Consider the following 19,429-nt stretch of genomic DNA (forward strand, 5'->3'; position numbering starts at 1 on the left):
ACTGAATGGATTTTTTTCTGGGGAATACATACACGTATAATACCTGATACATTTGTGAAATACTTTATACCAATGCTCAGCTTAGGCTCAGAGGTGTAGCTTATAACATAAATTCCGAGGGGGAACACAGAGGAAAATTAACTGGTGGCATGGTGAGAGGCACTGGATTTATGAGATTGCAAACATGGAAATATCAAAGGAGAGGAGAGATGACGACATGGATGGGAGTAAGCATTGATTGTAGACAAGCAAGCAATAATATATATAAACAAAATGATAGTTTACATTTAAAATAATATGATTGAAGCTAGATTTAAAAATATACATTGCGTCTGACGTCACCTTGTTTGCCGTGATGATTGAACGGTTAAACAGTTTTCAAACATGTCAAACATACAAACCTCCTCAAAAGTTAGCGATAGGAGACTTTCTCGAAGTCAAAAAGAAGGTTATAAAGGAAATCGTCAAAAATATTATATATTAGAAAGAATATTGCATTAAAAAAGTTAACAGGGGCCCGCTTCGAAACAAATGCGCTAAAAAGATCAAATATGGTCTAAAAGACGGCAATTTTTATTTTTAAATCGACCAGTCATGGTCATTTTTTGAGTAAAAAGTTGAGTAGGAACATAGAATTTCACGTTGACTGAGAGATTTTGAAAATTTATCATAGACCCGTTTCATTGGTTTTTGGCTTTTTGAAATTAAGGGGGAAATGGAACTCAGGTTACACTTGTTGAGTTTGTGATGAGACCTCTGCTGCCAATTTCAATACAAAGTAACTTTGCGTCATAACCCTGTTCATGCAAATCAGCAGTTTTAAACTAGCGTATTTATTTTGTTTGGAATCATGGGTTTTGTGGATGTTTTGCTCGAAAGGAATGCTGAGCTCAATAATAATAATGGATTTAGAGGACAAATAATTCAATGGATAAATAATAATACAACATAAAATTTAGCAATACAAATGTAACATGTTTGTTTTACTATTAAATGTAATTGACCTGACGAGGTAATATATACCTCTGCAATCTGCATACTTAAACAAAAGAAAATTTTAAAATTATATTGGAGAGTATTGGGTATATAGCGGGTGGGTTTTGTTGTTGTTGTTGTTGTTGTTGTTATTTTCTTTCCTTTTCCACTTCCTGTACTATATTGAATATAATTATAGGCCTACACTACACTTGATATTGCAGTCAAAAAATCACAAAATGACAAAACTACTTTTGCCCACTCTGAAAAGTCCGTGTTATTTGTATTCCTTTATGGAGAGGAGAGGAGCATGTTTTTCGGTTTGTTTGTTTGTGTTTTTGTTTTGTTTTGTGTTGTTTTGTTTTTTGCTGATTTGTTTATTTATGTTTTTGCTTTGCTTTGGGGGGGGCGGCGGTTTTTGTTTTTTGAAAAGTTTAGGGCCCCATTTTAGGGTAGTGTGGGTTTCTCCAATACAACAATTGTATTTTTGGCCTTATTTGACGTGCCGCATTGCATAAATTCGCTATAGCATGCACTTAATAGGTCTACTAAACCTAAATTGTGCAAGTCTTTGGGAGCCCCCATCATAAGTTGTTGATATGAAACTATTATTTTAATACTACACACCAATGAGCTTTTATAAACATAGAGTGGCAATATATTACGTAACGCATTGTTCCTTTGTGCCGATTTGATTTACCGACACGCTATTCATTGAGAGATACCTTTTATTCGGGACAAAGGGTTTCCGCCATTAAATCGGTAACCTGACAGCGTATTAACGCTATAATAGGCAGGCTACTGTCATTAAGTGATCAAACGAAAGTCACGTGAAAGCACCTACACGAGCGAGAGTTACCTTTTGTTCCCATACAACCCAATAGTGTGATTGAGTAGCCGAAAGCACAAAAGGCACACTTTAGCCGTCGATGTACAGTTCGTTATCAACCACCTGACTGTAGGCGCTTTATTTAAATAAATTGAATGCTCTTTGCTGATCGATTACACATCAGAATGTATTCAGGTCCACGTGTCTATAGTAGGGCCTACTGTATAATGGTAACATAAACACCTCAAAAAGTAACTAACCCCTTAAATAATGGCCATTATTCAAAAAACGGACTATTGTATTACAAATCTGTAAAATGCTTTGGAAGCAGAATTTATTTCTGCGCATTTTGACACCTCATTTGATACACCTTCCATATAAGCACTGAATACAAAATCAATATAATTTACTGCAACTTTCAAATCTTGAGTTGCATTGATTTGACGTCAATATTTAGTCCATTGCTACAAATGAGGTGTCAATATGTGCAGAAATAAATTGTGCTTCCAACGCATTTGACAGATTTGTAATACAATCACCGTTTTGAATAATGGTCATTATTTAAGGGGGTTAGTTACTTTGTTTGAGATGTTTATATGTAACATGTTTAAGCATAGCACAGTGTCATTGCCCCAATATCTTCAGGGCAGAAATCGCCATGATGGTAGAACCAATCCACTTGTTCTTCAATAGCCACGCATTTTGTTCCGACCTGTTTAATAGTTTTGAGACGCATAATGGGCCGAGGGACATCCGACTAAGTCTATTCGCCATCGAAGTGACGTAATAAATCGGCGAGCTAGATACACGCATGGTCGGCGCTGGAATGAATTTCCTTCGTTTTACGTCATTTGTTTGCCTCGAAATTAAAAGGGGACAATGCGATCAGTAGCTATCAGTGAAAACTAACATTTAAAAAGGAATCTATCTTTTAATGCAAATCACACATTATTGCTTTAACCGAGTGTGTAAAACCACAGTGGTAAAACATTACGGCGGCGGTGACTACAAATCAATTCCAAAAGTCTCGATATCATTTTGAACAGTCATATCTTTCATTAGGATTGGCCGAGGGGATATCAAAATACATATTTGGAAAGAGTAAATGCATGCAATTATTCGGATACCAAACATAATACATTTTTCTTCATTAATACAACATACGTGACCAATGAACAACACCTCAAATGCGACATTTCAAGATTTCTCTGTGCAACGATACCTTCATGTTTGTTGTCGGTTGCTATAATACAGTAAGCCAAAAGGTTAAGGTACCAGTTATGTTCACCCCCTGTATATCTTAAACAAATACAAATATGTCATAATTGCTACATCTGTTAGCTTGAATTTAAGACCTCATTTGTTGAAATTGTGCAAGAAATAAAGACACGACGATCCAAAAACCCAAAGAAGATTCCAATTTAAAAGTTGCAGTTTACTCCATTGCATGCAATATTGATTTGTACACACACGTTCGCTAACAAGAGAACTAGCGCCGTGCTTCCATTGATTAGCACGTTAAAAATGTTAAAACTAGCGTCGTGCTGTCATTGATTAGAACATGAAAGTGCAACTTTTGATTTCGTTTCTTCATTAGGTTTTAGATCACCGTTTCTTTAATTCTCAACCAATTTCAACAAGGTCTTAAACCAGAGCTAATGGGTACATGTATTGGCTGTTTGTTTTAATTTTGACACATTTGTCTTTATTTTAGGATATACAGGGGTAAACACATTGGCTTACTGTAGAGTTATGAACGTTTAAAATGGTATCGATACTTTTTGGACACTCAGAATTTTGCCAAAATATCATTTGAAAACGTCAACATATTATTTTGACAACCAATTTTTGACAAGTTGCACCCGGGTAATTAAAGTGAAATTTGTTCCTTTTATTATTTCATCAGATACACAATTTGACACACAACTTGGCTGTGGTCAAAGAAGGTTTTATAGAACACCTACATCAGCGTGGACCATGGAAGAAACACGAGACAAATCTAAGCAAGGAACTCTTGAGAGAGAATTCATAACTAATACAACCTTTCATGGCATCAATCGTATTGGTGATCCAGACAAACCCACGTGGTTACGGCTCTTATGGACATTGGCTGTTTTAGCTTGTTCAGGGACATGTCTCTGGCAAATAAGTCTGCGTTGTATGGAATATTTTGATTATAACATAAATACTAAAATTTCTGTCGTGTACCAATCGCCGCTTGCATTTCCAGCCGTTACCTTCTGCAATTTTAACAGGTAGGTAAAACAGTGTGTTCATGGTTATGTTGGATGTGCATGATGAATGAACATGATGAAAGTGAATTTGGTCTTGGTGTACACTTCTTTGACGAACTTGAAAAAAGTCTCCGGTGATTACCTTTATCAATAATAATGTGTCGTCGACAAAGCAAGACCTCAATAATATTTGTGAGAGATTCCCTGCTTTAACTTTCCTGTAAATGTGACATGGCGTTAAAAAGATCAAAATGCCTTAATCTCCGCTGACTTGAACGTTGCATGTCACTAAAATAGATGCCAATAATCATGATAATGCCTGATGAACCCGGGGGGTCACTCCCATTGTGGCCTGTACACCATCCGCGATAATCAACTTTTGAAAAGCACCCTAAACAAGGATTTAACCCTTGGCTAAAACGACACTCTAAACAGGGATTTCATTCCTAACATCAAATTTCATACCCTAAATTTCATTTCCGCGTATTTAGAAATTGCAATTTTGCTACCCTTTTTCCAATTTTTCATGTTTTGACACCCTAAACGCGATACGCGCGTATCGTGCCTACCCACGAAAAACGACCCTTTTACGCGTTTTCATTATCGCGGATGGTGTACAGGCCACAATGGGAGTGACCCCCCGGCCGATGAAGTTCGATATGTTACTCGGACCATGGAAGTACTAGTACTTCCATGCCTGGACGCAACGTGACAACCCAGCAAACACAAAAACGTTTTAAAAACGTTTTAAAAAGTTATATTTTGGCTTTTGGTTTACATACAAACGTTTTAATAACATTAAAATGTCGGGTTATATAAAGGTCATGAAAACGTTTTAAAACGTTTTGTATGAAAACACACTACAACAATATTTTTAAAATGTTTTCAAAAATGTTATTGTAAAATATTTTTAAACATTTTTTGCCAAATATTTTGTCAACACTTAAATAACATTATGTTAAAATATTTGCACCCAGCAAACACAGAAATGTTCTTAAACTGTTTTTTTTTTCAAAACGTTTGAATAACATTTAAATGTCGGGTTATATAAAGGTCATAAAAACGTTTTTAAAACGTTATTGCAAATATTTTGGGCAAACATTTTTTGCAAAATATTTTTTCAACCCCAAAATAACATGTTTTGTATCAAGTTTTCAAAAATGTTTTTGGAATGTTATCAAAACGTTTTTATACCCCTTTATATAACCCGACATTTAAACGTTTTCTGTAAAACATTTTTTTTTGTTTGCTGAGCAGTAGATTACAAAAAATTATTTTTAATGTTATGAAAACGTTTTATACCCTTTATATACCCTTTATATAACCCGACATTTAAACGTTTTCTGACAACTTTTTATAACCTTTTGTGAATGATGTCGAAAACGTTTTGTGTTTGCTGGGAATGTGAGTAAAACAAGAAATAGTGTAGACCAACTGGGAGAGTCTGAGTGATCAACGTTAGTTCCTGGGACATGTATGTTGCAGTTGCTTGTCTGCCGCTGATTGTCTGGGTTGCTTGGGTTGATTAGGGTCGCATCATTTGATTTCGGAGGAGGGGAGGCATGGGAGATTTTGAAGAAGAAAAAACGTCACCCAGTGAGACGAAATAAATGTTCCTCACTGGCTACACCTTAACATCAAAATAACATATAGACACCAAGAGTAAACACATGAGAGTATTTAAAGTCTAACATTCAACGTGTTTACTTTCAAAATTGAAAAGTAAACACACCAAATGTTTCAAAATAAACACATATGCATTTAATTGGCAAACAATACGAAAGTCAACGCGTTGAATGTTTAGAATCCAAATACTCTCATGTGTTTACTCTTTGTGTTTACTGTGTTAATGAAAAATTAAACACCTAATAGCGTAGAGTGTAAATGACAAAACCTAAACACTTAGTTTTATAGTGTACGATGTCCTTTTGCAATTATAATTTTATATGTGCAATTTACTTCAGATATCGCCTTTCACAAATCACCGAAACAGATGAAAAATTTTTAATGTACATAAATTACGCCCAGGATTATGACTATGGCAGTTACACGGATTTGCATATGGAATCGTTTTCGTGGTATGGAACAAACTTCGATTATTATGAAACATTTTCTGATTTTACTGGAACCTTTAATTACACGGAGTTTACATTGAGAGCTGGTTTTCAGTTGGATAGCGAGACTTTATTGGATTGTCAATGGAGAGGCCGTAAATGTTATCCAAGTGTAGGTATTTCATTTTAGCTTTTTATTTTTGATGTCGAGCATATCTAGCATTAACAGCTGAAATCGGGGAGAAAACACTGACAACCCTGCATCCAGGCCATGTGATCTGTGAAGGGGGTCACCGTAGATAGACTGGTATTTTTACGGGACATAGAATAGGCGACTATAAGGGGATCTTTCAAGTTGACGCATCTGGCCAGCCTTTTCCAAGTGAGCCTCGGGGAGAGCAGATTTGATTTGAATTTGGTCCTTTTTTGTGAGGGGGGGGGGGGACTTTAACACAAATGACCATACCTCCTTTTTGGACTTTTCAGCTCCGACACACACCCTAAATTTGACCAAAATGGAGAGTCGAAAGACCCTTGATTTTGATTATTTCAGCTCTAAAAGGCCCTAAATTGCCCATTCCTCGCATTTCTGGTTCACCAAAAATGTATGATGTGAACGCAAAATAATATGTATCACCAATGGCTGGTAACTTTGCAAGTCAGGCTGGTTGGTAGTGGCAATCTAGCCTGGTCATTTGGACTCCATGTCCGGAAGATAAAAGTTCCTGTCCGGCAGGTAACTGTATTGACCCCCTACCTAACTGTCAAATAGCAAAACAAGTAAAGGTAGGAAACTCATCCCCTGAAATAATGTTACCGCTATAGCATATTAATACTTGGCTATCTTACAGCGTGATTGGTTTAATACTTTTCAATTTTGTTTCCGTAGAATTTTACGCATGTTTTTACATCATACGGCAACTGTTACACATTCAATGGTGACACGCATTTACTAAACGACCAGCCTGGTGCGGGAAGTGGTTTGAAACTTCTGATTGACATTCAACAGGTAATTTGATTTTGGAAATAATCATTATGATTATAGAGTACGGTATTAACACTAACTGAACCAGATCTCACTAAATCTCACTATTAAAACCACTGCTCGTGCATGTATCCCACGTGACTTGATGACACAATCAGCCTAAGTCATATATACCCAGGCAATCGCTGCCGGGGCAGCGTAACCTACGTGGCTAGGTCGGTGATCTTCTACGTGGCATGCGAGGTGTCCGAGGTTCAAATCCCGGGGTACCAAGTGACTTCTTTCTTCATCTTTCTTCTTTCCCTTCCGAAATGAAAAGAAAACCCTATGTTCAGTTAGGTTTAATGTGACATGCTAGAAAATAGCACTCGTCTGTCAATCGTGTTTTTGTCGGTAGATTTGATTTGTTCGGGTTTTGATAACCCTGGATAACCCAAAAAAGCCTTTATTGAAGCTTAGTTCAATTGGGGTTCATTTGTATTGGGAACACACGGGTTGGGAACAGTCAGGGGTTAACACCCTACTCTTTTCGAAACTGGCTGCGAGATACAAGTACGTGTATGGCTCCGACGGCTTAACGTCCCCTCCTAAGGATGGATTACTTTCATGATTCATTTGCCCAATTCTAAATGAACTATGGGGAGAACTGAAGTGTGAATTTAATCTACGGAGGTTGGCAATAATATTAATTTTAGACATTATCCCCCGCTGTTCGTGGTAGGCTTATTTCAGTTCAGACCTCTAATCGATCAGCTGCCTAATTAATAATTGTCCAATAAAAAAAATACCGAAACAAATATTTCTTGTAATGATTTACTCTGATGTGAAACTATAAGGAGCGATCGTTATTTATGGCAGGGGGAATGGGTAAATTAAGGGGGAACATGAAATTTTTTGTGGTCTTGAGGGGGAACCTGAAATTTTAGTTGAACCAGGAGGGGGATTGTTAAATTTTAAATGGAGAAAATTGGGAAAACAAGGGGAACACGAAAATTTTGAGCGGACGCGAGGGGGGAACACAAAATTTTTGTCGATATTTTGCCAAAACACCCATTCCCCCCTGCCGTAAATAACGATCGGTCCCTAAGTATAGAAATAATGTTGACATAAGGACTAGTAGATTAAGTATTATGGCTAGATATACGGTAGTGCATGACAAAATTATCCGAGGTACACTATTATGATCTCCATGAGCAAAACTCAAACGTGGAGGAGTTGGAACTCTTTGGTTCTATCTCGTTGGTTTATGTTGAAATAAGATGTTGACAAGAGTAAACAAGATCCGTTCATCACGTTATTGTTTAATAGGACTATTATATTGATTTTCGCACGTGTCCGGGGGGGCACTTCAATATGAAATGGATATTTGTGTAGGGTTGCCACTTTTGCAGTAAGGGGCATTCGGTGAGAGCAAAATGTAAAAGATATGGGGTCATTGGGTGAGAACATGAATTTTTTTTCAATGAAACCTTTGGGTGAGAGCCGAAACAGCGACACAGAAACCTCTAACATCGAATTTGTAGTTCTAAATGGCGTCAAATTTCTTTTCTTTTTTTCAAAATAAGTAACAAAATCAGTAATAAATGAAAGTAGTTGTTCAAATTGAACTTGTAAGGGTCTTTGGGTGACAAATGGAAAAATATGGGGTCTTCGGGTGACAGCGACGCTGAAAATGGGTCTTAACAGCCCTACATACGCTTCACCTCCAAAGTGGGAGGGGGGGGCACGTGTACGCGATACGTGAACGTATGAACGTATGACGTCAATTTGATATCACGTCAACCGCTATAACCAGTCGCTACAGCTATAATTGAATCACGTCATTAGCGTCATGTCTTCAGATACCGCTCTCCACGTACATAATTATATCCTTTCTATTATTGTGAAATACCTATATACGTGAGGCCAGGCCGAAAATGAATAGCAAAATACCGTAAAAACTCGATAGTTAGCATAAGTGCTTACTATCGAGCGCTCGATAGTAAGCACTTAGTTACGTCGCCCTTATTGTTATCGTAAATCCCCGGGCGTAAATCGTGATTCGTCGGAAAAAGCATAATAATACAGACAGCATCCTCCACGAAGTGCTATATAAACAAGAGCTTGTTTCCAAAAGGCGCTAAATCTAGCTAATAGCTGCCGCATGTCACATTTTTCTGGTACATTTTAATATTTTCAAATGACATTTGAACGGATATGTTAACTTTGTAACTCTAGCTTATTTTCTTACTATTTTCAACATCATTTTGTCCCTAAAAATTCTCCAATGCAAAGTTTCAAAATGGCTGCCATGTTGGATTTAGCTCCTTTTGGAACAAAAAACATTTCTCGGATATTATTTTCTTCACACGTAAGAGGTTAAAGAGATTTACAATTATTTAAAAAAATATTATTATAACTATTCCAGTGGTCCAATGTTATTAGATTGGCAAGGTTACTGCTACTTTTAGGAAAATCTTCAGATGAATTTTACACAAAGCAACCTTTAAAGTTAGAGTCTTTTGGAACCAAACTCTTATGTTTAGTATTTATACCATGCTTCTTTATAGTTTGAATATGCAGAAAGTTTAATGAATGGTAATCCTGAAGCTGGACTGAAGATACTTGTCCACGACCAGAGTGACCCGCCACTAATGGATTATTTTGGAATCGCACTTCCACCAGGATTCCATTCATTTGTTGGTGTTAGGAAGATTGAAGTGAGTAATGAATGATTAAAGCGGTATATGATATGGTCTAAAAGCTTGTTTCCATAATGTTAGTCGATTTGGACATTGAATTTGCGAATTACGCATAATTACATGTATTGACCTTTAGCCAATTGACCGTATAGCACGAATGAGCCGTATATGTCCTAAATTGTATTCTGAGTTACAGTGTAAAATGTGCATGAAGGTCGCATTCATCGGTACCTCAAGTTGGTGCGACATGTGACACGTTTTGAACCAACAATAATCCTATTGTTGAAGAAGATAATAAGCTTCTACCTTAGATGTCTGTAGAATTCTTAATAGCTCTGGTCTTTGTTTGATTTGGCTAAATCCTATTCAAGTGGTGGGTTACAAAGCATTGTATTTTGTCTAGGATGATTTGAAGTGACCGCCAATTATGACTATTTGATATGTATTACCAGCAATGTGGAAAAAGAGACACATGTAGAAACGAAAAAATTTACTATTTTGTTGAAGGAGCTAAGTTCAACAAACCATAAACCCGCTTCTGGATATCGTTTGAAGTCAAATGATACCAATTTAAAGCTTATGATATATATTTTCTAAACACGAAATAAAACAAAATTGACACGGGAGAAATTTACGGCTCATTCGTCGTGTACGGTCCAATGTTAGTTTGGCGTCGGCTTACCGATCACGGCCATGCCGACCATTGCCAACATTGGGCCAACGAAGTCTTGCTATCGGAGATAGCTGTCGCAATCCGCCATGTTGCGGTATACATGGTCATGTTAGTTGGGAATACCATTTAGCAGTAATCCGTCCTGTTGCGGTATACATGGTCATGTCGGGGTATTTTTTTTTCAATACGTCAGCGCTCTAATCAGACACAAAAGAACAATAATCCCTACAGTGCGTTGCCAATAACCCTCTTGACCAAATAAAAGGGAGGAAGTTTGATTCAGTCCGGAGATGCAGTCGCTTACACATGCCTTTTTGATCGCCCATTGATACGAATTGATTTGGCTAAATCCTGTTCAAGTGGTGGGTTACAAAACATTGTATTTTGTCTAGGATAATTTGAAGTGACCGCCAATTATGACTGTTTGATATGTATTACCAACAATGTGGAAAAAGAGACACATGTAGAAACGAAAAAATGTACTATTTTGTTGAAGGAGCTAAGTTCAACAAACCATAAACCCGCTTCTGGATATCGTTTGAAGTCAAATGATACCAATTTAAAGCTTATGATATATATTTTCTAAACACGAAATAAAACAAAATTGACACGGGAGAAATTTACGGCTCATTCGTCGTGTACGGTCCAATGTTAGTTTGGCGTCGGCTTACCGATCACGGCCATGCCGACCATTGCCAACATTGGGCCAACGAAGTCTTGCTATCGGAGATAGCTGTCGCAATCCGCCATGTTGCGGTATACATGGTCATGTTAGTTGGGAATACCATTTAGCAGTAATCCGTCCTGTTGCGGTATACATGGTCATGTCGGGGTATTTTTTTTTCAATACGTCAGCGCTCTAATCAGACACAAAAGAACAATAATCCCTACAGTGCGTTGCCAATAACCCTCTTGACCAAATAAAAGGGAGGAAGTTTGATTCAGTCCGGAGATGCAGTCGCTTACACATGCCTTTTTTGATCGCCCATTGATACGAATTGATTTGGCTAAATCCTGTTCAAGTGGTGGGTTACAAAACATTGTATTTTGTCTAGGATAATTTGAAGTGACCGCCAATTATGACTGTTTGATATGTATTACCAACAATGTGGAAAAAGAGACACATGTAGAAACGAAAAAATGTACTATTTTGTTGAAGGAGCTAAGTTCAACAAACCATAAACCCGCTTCTGGATATCGTTTGAAGTCAAATGATACCATTTTAAAGCTTATGATATATATTTTCTAAACACGAAATAAAACAAAATTGACACGGGAGAAATTTACGGCTCATTCAGTCGCTTACACATGCCCTTTTTTGATCGCCCATTGATACACATGTCCCGCGTTTAAGCGACAAGACGCAGTTGGTGCAGTTATCAATCAGACGTTCGCGTTGAAGTAAATCTGAGGAAGAAATTCAATCGATATATACTGCGCCAAAATGTATCCTTACACTGGAAAAAAAAAACTTTTAAAACTAAATCACATTTGTGTAAATTTTCTTTTAATAGACGCACTATCTAATCATATGACACCCATTGAATCCAATCATATGACACCCATTGAATCCAATCACATGGCTTTTATTACCAAAATAGCTGCATGCATGCGTGCCTAATGATAGCTGCCTTGTCCCATTTTACACAGAGATTTTCACAAAATTACCCCAAATAAGCTGTACATGAACTTTGACCCCAAGCAAGCTATGGTACAACTTAAGCTTTGGGCCAGCTGTTCTTCTGACAAAATAAAATAAAATAACTTGCACGTCAAGATTGAAGAACATGAAGTTAAGTTTGGTGGTCAAAGCATGTAATTTAAAGGAACGGTAGCAATTTTATGATATTCACAAAATGACCCCTAATAACCCATATATGACCTTTAACCCCTATCTGTGTATAAGTTATATTAAGCTTAGATCAGTGCTTCTTGTGGCCAAGTTTGGTAGAGGGATACCCCCCCCCCCCCAAGTCCAAGTCTTGTAAGTGATCCTAAGAACGTTTTTCTAAAGTATTCCAAATTAACAAAAAATGGAAAATTAATTAGTTTAGACCTAACATTTGCAATCGTCATCTGAGTCATGCAGGAAACTGTGAAGCCTTTGTTAAAGTTCACTTTAATTTCATGTTTATGCTCATAATCATGATAACAAACATGCTGTTTTGTCTTTTGATACAATCTATCCCTGAACCTTTCACCTCCTTGTATTTTTCCTCCGCAGTTCGACAATTTGCCCCCTCCACATGGTAGATGCAACAGAAGCAAGATTCTGAATTATTACCAGCCTTACACACTAAGTGGGTGCTTCCTTGAATGCAGATTGAAGTATATAATTCAAAGTTGTCATTGCAAACCCGTAAGGTAATGTTTACGAGTAACGACTGTTTGCCTCTTTGCGATTTAGGTAAAATGGTCAAAACCTTTAGAACGCGCTTTGTTTCAAAATGTCTCCTATGTGGAAAATACCAAGGGTGTGTGGCTCCAAAACGATCTGAAATGGCAAACCCAAATGCACAAAAAGCAAATAAAAACATGTATCGTACTACGCGAATACTTTTTATTTTAATTATATTTCCCCCAGGTGTATCTTCGCGAAGTGAAAGGGGTGTTAAAATGTTAACATGAGCAATGAATTTAATATTGTAAAATGACCTAGGAATACTTGCGAGAACTTTTACGATATATAACGGGGCGAAGAAATTCATTGTAATGTTTTAAGCTAATGGATCGCGTGCACAGTGTTCACTTGAAACAAGTAAAATATGCAATGATAATACAATGTAAGTTAAATGATTTATAAATATGATTTCAGACCTCGCCGATCAGGCGCACTGTTGGGTAGCGCGCCTTAACAAGTGTTCAAGCGGGAATGGGAGCCGGCGTTATACCATTATAACTCCTTACAGCAGAGGACGATGTTTTATGGTTAAATCGCCATTCAATATAATCACTATGCCAATAACTCATGGTTTTTTGTTTGTTTGTTCGTTCGTTTATTTTATTCATTAAAGGTTTATTAAGAAATTGTCATGGCAGTATAAAGACAAATGAAATGCAACATTTTACAATAATACTTACATGAAAAAAAGATTAAAATACATATTAAGTGCATTAAAACCATTAAGAGAACAGCAATTTACATAGTTAAAACATCCCCACATCACATGATCACAACTCGTACACCACTGCACCCCACACCCACGCATAAACTATCACTCCACAAGATCATGCTCACTGCCCTTACACACCGGCTCCCACCATAACTCTACACCCCACCACACACCCTTACACACCACTCTCCCTGAATCTTTTTCACTAACCACGCACCAGAGACCACAAACTCAGCTCCTCTTTCGATTTGCCTAGTTTTAAGCTAGGAATTTTTAGGTGTTGGGGTATTGCTGTTGTGACGTGCGATCGTGTATGTTTGTTACATGAAATACCCGGGTGACGACACAATAATTTTAGAATATTGTGTCATCTGGGAACTTCACAGAAACTATATAGACTTATTTTTCCACTCAGAAGCATGATTTAAAATAACAATAATTGTCTGTGAACCGTTTTCAGATATCCAGGAAATTTCCCCGTGTGTTCTCCTTATGTAAGAGCGACGTGTGTGTCACAAGTTCTACGTAAGTATAGACGGCACTTGGGCTTTCATACGTGACCGGCGTAAGGGAATCAAAATTCGACCGGCAGTTGACCGCCGGTTCTGTCCGATTACGTTCAGTTTCTATTGTTGTAAACAATGCAAACCGGATGAAGTTTTCAAGTTTTGATTTCATCTATAACGCTTAATGTCATTTGATGTCACTTCAAGCAATTGGCACTCTGGAAACACATCAAATTGCATAAAAAATGATAAATGTGGGCGTTTATAGTGTACGACGCAAACCAACAGGCCTCTGCGCACTTTTCAGATCGCTGACTACTGTGGCCCAATACACCTTGTAAACAATTATACAACATTCAGGGACATAGCTCAGTATAGGTGCAGTCTCTTTGTCCACCTAAATATAACCATCGCAACTGGAATGAACTCCCCGAGTAACGTACGGGTAAACAGAGACAAAAGGCAGCTACACACATTGGCCAAAAGTATTGCAACTTCGCTGAAAATAAGAAGAATTCGGCAACCTCTAAGTTGGACATGCATCCAGTATCCTGTCGATATATATACTGATGCCATGACTGAGAGATTATGGTTAAAACTATGGGCCCGAGGTGAGATCAATAATTATTTTCAAGAGGGGCGCAGCCCCGCAGGAAAATTGTACTATTGATCTCAGCGTCTAATGCCCTACACCCTTCGGAGCTCGTGCATTAGACGCCCGATTAGACGCATCAACATCTCAGTACGCAAGCATTATTTTTTACAATTTCACTCCCAACAAGTGATGTATACGCATTTATTAACCTATAGGCCTAATTAAACTCGTAATGAACACACAAGACAATGCTTTTGGTGTGATTCAAAGCCATTTTTTTGTTATGAGGTGGTATGCAAAGAAAATACCTTCTAGCAGGCACTTCCTCAGTCAGACCATGGAAGTGGTCAGACGGAATCTCAGCTGGCGATTCCTGTAGAGGCACTGCATGCTTTTAACGATTGGCTTCAAACAAAGGATTTGAACCGGCGAACCCGTAATGCAGTCTATTTAATATACTGTTGGGATCCACCTGTGGTGCAAGTTATGCATTTTCTGTGGTATTGACTTGCTTCTATTGAACAGAGTTGAATATTGGGCCATGTTTGCGGCTAACTACGTCACATGCAGGCAGGACCATAGACATGGTGTTGGTCATGTCATTATGATGGTATTTGAGACATGATATGCACATTTAATATTTAGCGAAATCTTGTAGCAGAACAAAAGAACAATTTATTACGTAATGTATAATATATTAAGGTTTATGCCATGGTATTCATACCTAAAACGAAATGTACAAAATGTCTTTTTGTCTCGGTTTGTATATACATTATACTGCTTTACAACAGGGGACCTCATCAGTGGTTCAAATGGAAGTTGTGATTGTACTGTACCGTGCCATTATGAAGAATTCCAGACATCTGTGTCTTATGCAACCTATCCTAGTCGGAGTGTTGCAGCTGATACACTGTCTAAATATGGCTTCGATGACGAATATCAAAGGTGAATGTTAGATACAGATAGCAAACATTTTAGGTGAAATATTGACTGGTAAATTTGTGATAAAGATGTATTCGTTAAGCGAGTATGAGGCACAGCCGATTTGGATACATGGAACATTCCATATTTTAAGTCGCCCCCACCGGGGATTGAACCCGTGACCTATGATGTACCAATGGCGAGAGCACTCTATAACCATTCGCATGATTAGGCCACGCTGTGAATGTCAGTTGGAGAAAATAGAAAACGTATTAATTATTATTATATGTCAATTATAATGGTCTACGTCTGGCTGTACAACATATTTTGTGGTAACATTTATTGCTATTAACGATACTGTTTCTTTTGTAGGGAGAATTTCGTTCTGGTAGACGTTTACTACGAAGAATTAAACTTCCAACTTGTAAATGAGACAGAAGCCATGACGTTATCAAGCCTCATAAGTAAGTGTCAACTCTTTACTAAAATTAACCATGTAATACATTGCTAAAGATGATGATGATGATGAAGCCGGTGATGATGATGGTGATAGGACGCGTCGTATTGGCTATGATGACATGACGCGTCGCAATGATGATACGACGGCTCGTAATGTCAATAATGTTGACGACGATAACAACCATGTCTTGTAAATTAACACACATTGTATTAATTTAACACTACGTAAATTTTTTTTAAAAATTAACCTTTGTCTATCCTGCTCTTTATAGGTGATGTTGGTGGAAATCTTGGCCTTTTTCTGGGAGCGAGTCTTTTAACAATCGGAGAGGTAATCGACTACATAATATATAAACTAAAATCACTTTGCAGATCAGAACGCAACCACAGACAGCCGTCGAATACACAACATCAATCTTCAATTAGTAAACGACCGTCGTCCGGCAGAAGTAATGCCATTGATGATTCGATAGAATTAGGTCCAAGATTTTATGTGGGCCGTCAAAATAGCGATGTCATGTATGTCAAGCCTAGGTAGTATATGTCATACTTCATCATAGCTGAACCTGGGGTATTCAAGATGAACCGAGACCGTGAAAATACAGTGGAACATAAATGGACGGTAGAAGAAGAATAGCCACAAATTGTAGGTGAAGTTGAGTCTCCTCATAGAAAATTGTGCCAGCCTATGCACGTGCGATTTAGCAACACATGCAAGGTGCAACATACTTATGGGAATAGGAACTCTTGTATGTCATTCAGATAATATGTAAGACCTACGATCATGATAAATGAAGTAGTAGTTTTTGAAGTATTTGCTTCAGCGAAGGTATAGGAAATGTTGCCAATTAATGTTCTGTGACATTGTGCTGTTGCTAATTAATGTTCTGTGACAGTGAGCTGCATGCTGTCTTATAGGTTCGGCAAAGACCAAGAAGTTAAAACTTCGTTAATGCAGACCGAGAAATCCATTTCTAATAAAATTGTGAGTTCGGAATGATTTCCAAACCTCTTTCTTAAAGCTTCTTGGATGAGAAGATGATAGAGGGCAGGCTGAACTGAAGGTCTATTGAGGGCAGGCTGAACTGAATATATAGAATATACGTGCTATAGTTTATAGTCTATAGGCCTTCAGTTCAGCATATAGGCTATAGATAATAACATCATTGCTCACCTGGCTCAATTGGTAGAGCATCGGTCCGGTATTCCGAAGGTCCCATGTTCAACTCCTGGATGTTCAGTGAAATGTATTCACCTGTTGTTATTTTATGTATGTGGAGACTTGTGTTTAAAAAACTTTCTCATTTTCTTTAATGTATTTTTGTATTGTTGGTATGTTTTAAATATTATTAAAGACACTGACCTCGTGCACAAAGCATTATTAGAATTTGTCAAAATACATGGTTTGTCATTCAAGAATATCCTCTAATGCCGAAATATTCCACTTGTGATAACTAATTATGAATAACAGATTATGTATTATATTGATATTACTTCGTCATTAATTTATCATTCATTCATTTGTCATTACATATGGATTATTTATCACTCAAGTAGGTGGTGGATGACGTGCATTCCCTAAATTCAGTAAATTTTCATCGTCAACCGTGTAATTGAATGGGATTATTTTGAAATTTTAAAACGCTTGAAATATCACAAACAAATAGGCCTATGTTGATAAATAATATAAATACAAGCTAAAACCGTTGGGGTTCGATAATGAACCCCACAAAACTAACCGAGTATATGGAAAATGCCATACGGCCGGGCGGTTTCACGAGTTGCCGGGCTCGATCATCACTAGTGGAAAATTTAAAATGAGAATTCTTTCAAAACGATGAGAATTGGACAAAAGTATGAGAATTTTCTCATTTATATAAAATTTTCTCATCCAAATGAATAAGAAATATTAATTACCGTGTCAACAACCTGTCACAAGTGGTTAATTTTCTCATTTAAAACAATGTGACAGGTGTTTGACACGTTAATTGGTATTTCTCATTCATTTGAATGAGAATTTTTAAATTCTCATACTTTTGTCCAATTCTCATCGTTTTGAAAGAATTCTCATTGCAAATTTTCCACTAGTGCATGTCATCCGCCGCCTGACTCAAGAAAATTATTTCTTAGACTGAAATTAATATAAAATAACAAATTAGTTTTCAGCATTGCATAATATTTCTTCAATGACAAATGTTTCGACGCATTTAATTAATATTGTGATAATCGAAGTACATGTAGCTGGGGAATACCAGTCACGCAATTGGTGTTACGCAATTGGTGTTTGCACTCAAATGATATTAGGGGTGTCATTCTGCCCGTGCATGGTTTTTCTCAGGGGCAAAATCGATATAATGATTTACCTTCACTCAATAACCGCAAGACATAAGGAAATATAAATGCGATTATTGGCGTCCTTATCTCATTTCCAATAAAATCAATGTATTAATAATAAGAAATACACTGCAAGGTTTTAATTAAATGTTTAACACTGTAAAATATGACATCCCATTAACCTTATTTAAATGAGGAACTGAACAAAAATCTTGGCTACACATCGACAACGCCTGGTAAATAATTATAGTGTACAGGCAGGGAAACTAAATCAATACACGTCTATTTCGGCTATGCACGCCAATACACGTGTATTGATTTTCAAACGATAGATCTTTTGGATACCGGGGTAGAAAATTATGAATATGTTCAGTCATTTTTGCTTTCAAAAGAACCCAATTGTAAGGCTTCCACTTGAATATATGTGTTGACAGAACATGATAATCTTGAGTGAGCGTATTGAGTGTTTTGAAATCAAAAACTGACAAAAATTTATATGTGCAGAACAAAAAAATGACAGCTGCCCTCATTCGCAAATACTCGGTTTACGGAATATAACACGCGGTACTATGCAGTGTGACCACTGTTTCCAGGGTCAAAGTTTACACAGGAGTCAAAATTCATTATTGTCCCATTAATATTTTCTTTGGTCATTAGGATTCAAAAATTAGCAAAAGGTCAAAGACCAGCATTTTGGCTTCACATGGTAAAAACATAAACTTTCTCCAATCTTTGAACAAGTTCATCTGGATTGTTATGAAAATGGTTTTGAAAGTTCATAATATCAAATCTAGTAAAGATGGAATTATTCGTGAGAGATTTGCTCAGGATAAATACTTAAAGAACAGAACTCTGCTTACCATCTTTCAACTTAGCTGCGATGCCCTTCATCAGGCAGTTGCAGCCAGCAGCCTCCGGCAAGAGTTGGTAGACAGCAACTCATCAAGTTTTTTTAACCACACCGCACCTTAAGTTTCTTCAGCATTTAATTTTCTGCACTTTGGACCACATGACCATTGTTGCCAGCTTCCGGGACATCAGATAATGCTTTTATGGAAGGTACTATCAAG

The 19,429-nt window shown here is 37.2% G+C and overlaps 1 protein-coding gene across 4 annotated transcripts in view; it reads left to right on the forward strand.

Annotated features, from left to right (window-relative positions):
* LOC140161099 (acid-sensing ion channel 1C-like) overlaps positions 1 to 19,429 on the forward strand; it is a 54,467-nt gene that overhangs the window by 11,036 nt on the left and 24,002 nt on the right. For 2 of the 4 annotated variants that reach the window (XM_072184488.1, XM_072184489.1), the window contains 9 exons: positions 3,711 to 4,059; positions 6,003 to 6,264; positions 6,982 to 7,101; positions 9,627 to 9,776; positions 12,656 to 12,795; positions 14,005 to 14,069; positions 15,437 to 15,590; positions 15,939 to 16,030; positions 16,298 to 17,513. In XM_072184488.1, the coding sequence (XP_072040589.1) occupies positions 3,782 to 4,059; positions 6,003 to 6,264; positions 6,982 to 7,101; positions 9,627 to 9,776; positions 12,656 to 12,795; positions 14,005 to 14,069; positions 15,437 to 15,590; positions 15,939 to 16,030; positions 16,298 to 16,563 (1,527 nt within the window). In that variant the 5' untranslated portion in view covers positions 3,711 to 3,781 and the 3' untranslated portion in view covers positions 16,564 to 17,513. Of the gene's footprint in view, positions 1 to 89; positions 228 to 3,710; positions 4,060 to 6,002; positions 6,265 to 6,981; positions 7,102 to 9,626; positions 9,777 to 12,655; positions 12,796 to 14,004; positions 14,070 to 15,436; positions 15,591 to 15,938; positions 16,031 to 16,297; positions 17,514 to 19,429 lie in introns of those variants that run through there. The other 2 variants (XM_072184487.1, XM_072184491.1) reach the window with 2 other exon arrangements.

Source organism: Amphiura filiformis, chromosome 9 (genome assembly GCF_039555335.1).
Source record: "Amphiura filiformis chromosome 9, Afil_fr2py, whole genome shotgun sequence".
Taxonomy (NCBI): domain Eukaryota; kingdom Metazoa; phylum Echinodermata; class Ophiuroidea; order Amphilepidida; family Amphiuridae; genus Amphiura; species Amphiura filiformis.